Source organism: Lottia gigantea, assembly GCF_000327385.1.
Source record: "Lottia gigantea unplaced genomic scaffold LOTGIsca_1, whole genome shotgun sequence".
In the NCBI taxonomy this organism is placed as follows: domain Eukaryota; kingdom Metazoa; phylum Mollusca; class Gastropoda; family Lottiidae; genus Lottia; species Lottia gigantea.
In genome coordinates, this window is record NW_008706746.1 from 16,388 (window position 1) to 21,796 (window position 5,409).

The 5,409-nt window shown below is 32.2% G+C and overlaps 1 protein-coding gene across 1 annotated transcript in view; it reads left to right on the top strand.

Annotated features, from left to right (window-relative positions):
- Window positions 1-1,285: 1,285 nt before the first annotated feature.
- LOTGIDRAFT_102840 (hypothetical protein) overlaps window positions 1,286-5,409 on the top strand; it is a gene marked incomplete at both ends in the record, with an annotated part of 6,637 nt that continues 2,513 nt past the window's right edge. The window contains 7 exons of the mRNA XM_009045356.1: window positions 1,286-1,428; window positions 1,802-1,927; window positions 2,265-2,422; window positions 2,685-2,818; window positions 3,064-3,190; window positions 3,531-3,631; window positions 4,122-4,202. Of these exons, the coding sequence (XP_009043604.1) occupies window positions 1,286-1,428; window positions 1,802-1,927; window positions 2,265-2,422; window positions 2,685-2,818; window positions 3,064-3,190; window positions 3,531-3,631; window positions 4,122-4,202 (870 nt within the window). The remainder of the gene's footprint in view (window positions 1,429-1,801; window positions 1,928-2,264; window positions 2,423-2,684; window positions 2,819-3,063; window positions 3,191-3,530; window positions 3,632-4,121; window positions 4,203-5,409) is intronic.

Consider the following 5,409-nt stretch of genomic DNA (forward strand, 5'->3'; position numbering starts at 1 on the left):
TGTATTAAATACAAGACTGGATATAGTGTGTCAGTCATCCATATGACATCCTTCAACTTTTAGTGAACTTTTTATCAATATTATATTTTATAAGTTTGATTGCTAGGTCTCACATGTTAAACTATGGGTGTTTGATACTATTTAAATGAACTCTGGCACACATGAATTTTTTTTTAACTAATGCTATATTTGGTAAGTATGATTAGAAGAGCTCATTTGTTCAGCTAGAGGTGTTTTTTGTTGCAACTGATAACAGATTTTTCTGGACAGTATGTTTACATGCTCATTTCTAAGTGTAAGCTTATCTCCCCTCCTCCAGTTCCATTTTGTGATTTAATTGTCATTTCCAAATCAATGTAAAAAAAAATTAACAAATGGATACTTGAATGGTCAAAAGTATAGTTTTTTTTCAACCATTTTTTTTTTTAAACAGGAAGTGTCAATGCCTTGGCTTCACCAAACAGAAGAGGAGTGGTATGTACCCTTTCCTTATTAACAATATAATTCTCTCTTAATCCCTTCTATTATTTTTAGCTCATCTAAGAAAATTCCAGTTCCTGAGACTAAAGTATGATTGGTCAAAAAATGGAATACCTGTCCCTTTAAGGAAAAGTGTCATAAAGGCAAAAGCCTATTACCTAATCCATTTCTCTTTTTAGAAAAATTTTTTTGCAAAAAAAAAACCAAAAAGAAAACTATGTAGACTTATTTTGTGGTGAACAATACTTGAGCTGGCATCAGACTTTGATGTGTAAATATATACTTGTCCTACTAAATAAATCTGAAATAAATTAACAAATTTAATATGTCACTTTTCTGCACCTTTTTGTATGCCTAATGATTAGAAAACTCTCTGACATAGGTTAGTCAGCAAGGCTCCTTAGAATGGCTAGTTCAAATGTAAAAAGGAAGGCCTCAACAGATGTCTGATTGATATTCTACTTAAATTTGCTTTTATATTGACTTTTCTATTTTTTCTAGCCTCCTCGAATTCGACGTAAAAATCAGCGTTACCATAATGATGATGAACAGACAAGCTATTCTCCAGCTAGATCACCGAAAAAACAGGCCAAGTCGTCTTCACCGGTTAGTATACATGGTTAATTATTTAAACCTGACAAAGTGGTATTAAGAGTCAAGAAGTTAATTAAAACCTGATGTAAAGCACTGTTTCATGTCTGAACTGTTAACTCTTGATAACACTGCCTGTAATAAGCATGCGAAACATTGAGTCATTTTGGATTTCTTGTTTCTATTTGTGGTTCAGATTGTTACCTTCTTTGTTATGTTTCAGAGTAAAACTCCAGTGTTATCAGCAATGAATAAACGTCTAGCTCAATCTATTGGAGTTCGGCTACGTAATTTATTAAAACTACCCAAAGCTCATAAATGGGTTTGTTATGAATGGTTTTATTCAAACTTAGATGCGTAAGTATGAGTTGTTTACCCTATTTGTTAGAAGGGATTGCAGATAAGCATTTACTGTAGCAGGTCGTATACCATGGTCTCTTAAACTTGTCCCAAACTATTAACATATTTCTTCTGTGTTAGTAGAAAGAAAACCTATTAGAGATCAAGATAATGAATATTCATGATGTTACATGATTTAAATACCAGCCAGTTAAAACCTCTCTATTTGTGTTTACATATTTACATAGTCGGGCAGAATAATTTATTCAAAGTTATTTTGTTTGAAGAACGATTATCCATAATCAGTTGTAGATGGAAAGTAGAATTACTTTAAAAGTTATATCCTTAATATATCATACGATATTTGAATAATATGATTTTTTTTTTTCAGACCATTATTTCTGGGAGAGAATGATTTCTGTATCTGTCTGCGTGAATCGTTTCCAGAATTGAAAACTAAGAAATTAAATCGGATTCAGTGGAATAAAATCAGACGACTGATGGGCAAACCCAGAAGGTTAGTGTAAGACTGGATATAGTGTGCATGTCACACCCCTCAACTTTCACTTGAACTCTTCCACACATGCATTCTTTCTACAAACATGAAACTGTATAATTGTGATTGGTTGAGTTCATATGTAAAAATGATGGATGTTTTTGACACCCCTCAACTTTGAATTGAATTTTTCCACACATGCATATTTTCTACTAATTTAATACTATGATGGCGCTCAATTGGAGAGTTCTGAACAAGTTCCGTCTGTTTCAATTTTACCCCCAATCGAATATGAAAGCAGATATGTTAATTAAAAATATTTGCCTTCTCAGTAATCATATTGTTTATGTCTTTTTAGATGTTCACCAGCGTTTTTTCTAGAAGAACGAGCGGTGCTGGCTGAGAAGAGAGATAAAATGAGGTTATTACAACAAAGAAAATTGAACGAGTTTAATAATCTTAAAGATTTACCTGATGAAATACCATTACATTTAGTTATTGGTACCAAAGTAACAGGTAGATAGAAACTTGTCTTAGAGGGTCAGGGGTGAATTACCAATCTTGTGTTCTGTGGAAAAAAAAACTGTTAAGGAACGATGAGGATATTCAGACGAAAAACGATAATTTGTTTTATTTCTCACCAAAAAAAAATACTTATAAAAATTTGTTGATGTCATCTTGCAAAGTCAGCTCTGTCGAATGCCTTGACATCATTGGGCACTTTTCTAGTCCACTGTATAGAAAAAAAAACCTTACATTTTATTGTTTTTAATTTCAGCTCGATTACGTCAACCTCAAGATGGTTTATTTACTGGTACGATAGAAGCTTTAGATACGAATGATAATTCTTATCGTGTTATATTTGATCGTCCAGGACTGGGTACACATTCAATACCTGATATTGAAGTTTTGGTATGTTTGATTTTAAATGTACATAGTCACCAAGCCAAGCTATTTGTAAGGTCCTATAGCACAGTGTTAGAGCATTGTTTCTTTACATGAAGTCATTTGCTTGGTTTTCGTCGAGCAAATGGTGACAGGGTTCCGATCTCGATCAGCGTGTGAAAGTCTGATGACCTTGAATAAGTTTAAAGACATGTCATTGTGTTTTTGAAGTAGCTAATGAACAATCTGATATGCTAATTTGTTTTATTTAGAGTAACGAACCACCAGAGACGATTCCATTATCAGCTTTTCAACATAAACAACGACCACGGCTACAGAACCTCTTCTCCCCGCCCCGTTTTATACCCAGTCTAGGTTCACCCAGCCAACATCTAGTAAGTAGAATATTATTAATAATCCTTAAAGGGATGGTTAAGAGATTTTTTATATATTTATGTGTCTATTGGGGACACTAATAGCATCAATTTGCACCATTTTCAATCAGACGTCTGTGGTTCCTGCAATTCCACTTAAACTAAGTGTTTGATGACATCACTAATCGTAAAATATGCGATCACACAAGGCCCTTGGCGATAAGTGACATCATCAATTACTTAGAAAACCTCTTTACAATCCATTGAAGTTTAAAGTCAAGCCACAATTTCTACACGATTGACAAAATTAACCCAATTCTACTGAAAAAAAGAAATTTTAATTTTTTATTTTGAATTGCAGCAAGATAATGATCCGTTACTAAGTGGGTCACCATTCAAGGGGAGATTACTGAGTTTAGACGGAGGAACATATGGTGGATTCCCAATCAGATTTCTTGTTTTAGTTGTAAGTAGATATTTTGTATTTCATCAATCTGATTCAGATACAGATCAGAATGTTTTGCTCCATATTTTTGTTACTTCCCTTGCCATTCATGATCTGACAAAGTTTCTATTTAAATCATGTTCAGTTCCATTTTTGTATAGTTTGTATAATGTATTAAAAACATTGTTATAAGTGATCATACAATAAAAGTTACGTTCAATTAAGGATTCAATGTAGATTTTTTTGCGTTCATTATCATTTGAATATGTTTACAGAAATATTAAAACAGAACCTAAAACACTTTGTTACCCAGAATTTTATGCTTGTGAATATTGATGAATGCAGAATTTTCACGTGTTAATTGAATGAATGACTAGGAAATCTTTCTATTGCTACTTATTCTATCCCAAAATAAAGTGGACTGCACTGTGCATGTCCTGAATTAAACATGAATGGTATGGGCTTTATTATAAACAACTTAGAAAATTTAATAATGTATCATCATTTATAGACTAGATTATCCAAGATATTAACTATTAAAAAAGACTGGATACAACAAGTAAAAGATATGAACACCCAGGCTGAAAAATCAGTAAGTTTGTTTTATCAATAGGAAATTTAGGGCTTATTGGCCACCTACAATGATCATATCCTGTTTAAATGTTCATATGTTTGCAGATGTTCATCTGTTAAGTTCAATGGTTGAAGTTATGATTCTTTGAATGAATTATTACAGTAAAATATAACCTGAAACATGTAGTTACCCAGAGTTTCACGCTGTGCACTCTTCAGACAACTGACCTATTTCTCTATACTTGTATTGCTCTACAATTGATGTATTGAGCACTATTTTAACAGTGGTATTTCTATATCGCCCTACAATTGATGTATTGAGCACTATTTTAACAGTGGTATTTCTATATTGCTCTACAATTGATGTATTGAGCACTATTTTAACAGTGGTATTTCTATATCACTCTACAATTGATGTATTGAGCACTATTTTAACAGTGGTATTTCTATATCGCTCTACAATTGATGTATTGAGCAATATTTTAACAGTGGTATTTCTATATCACTCTACAATTGATGTATTGAGCACTATTTTAACAGTGGTATTTCTACACCTCTCTATAATTGATGTATTGAGCACTATTTTAACAGGGGTATTTCTATACCTCTCTACAATTGATGTATTGAGCACTATTTTAACAGTGGTATTTCTATATCGCTCTATAATTGATGTATTGAGCACTATTTTAACAGTGGTATTTCTATACCTCTCTACAATTGATGTATTGAGCACTATTTTAACAGTGGTATTTCTATACCTCTCTACAATTGATGTATTGAGCACTATTTTAACAGTGGTATTTCTGTGCCTCTCTACAATTGATGTATTGAGCACTATTTTAACAGTGGTATTTCTATATAGCTCTACAATTGATGTATTGAGCACTATTTTAACAGTGGTATTTCTATATCTCTCTACAATTGATGTATTGAGCACTATTTTAACAGTGGTATTTCTATATCGCTCTACAATTGATGTATTGAGCACTATTTTAATAGTGGTATTTCTATATAGCTCTACAATTGATGTATTGAGCACTATTTTAATAGTGGTATTTCTATATAGCTCTACAATTGATGTATTGAGCACTATTTTAACAGTGGTATTTCTATATAGCTCTACAATTGATGTATTGAGCACTATTTTAACTAGTGGTATTTCTATATCGCTCTACAATTGATGTATTGAGCACTATTTTAACAGTGGTATTTCTATATCGCTCTAC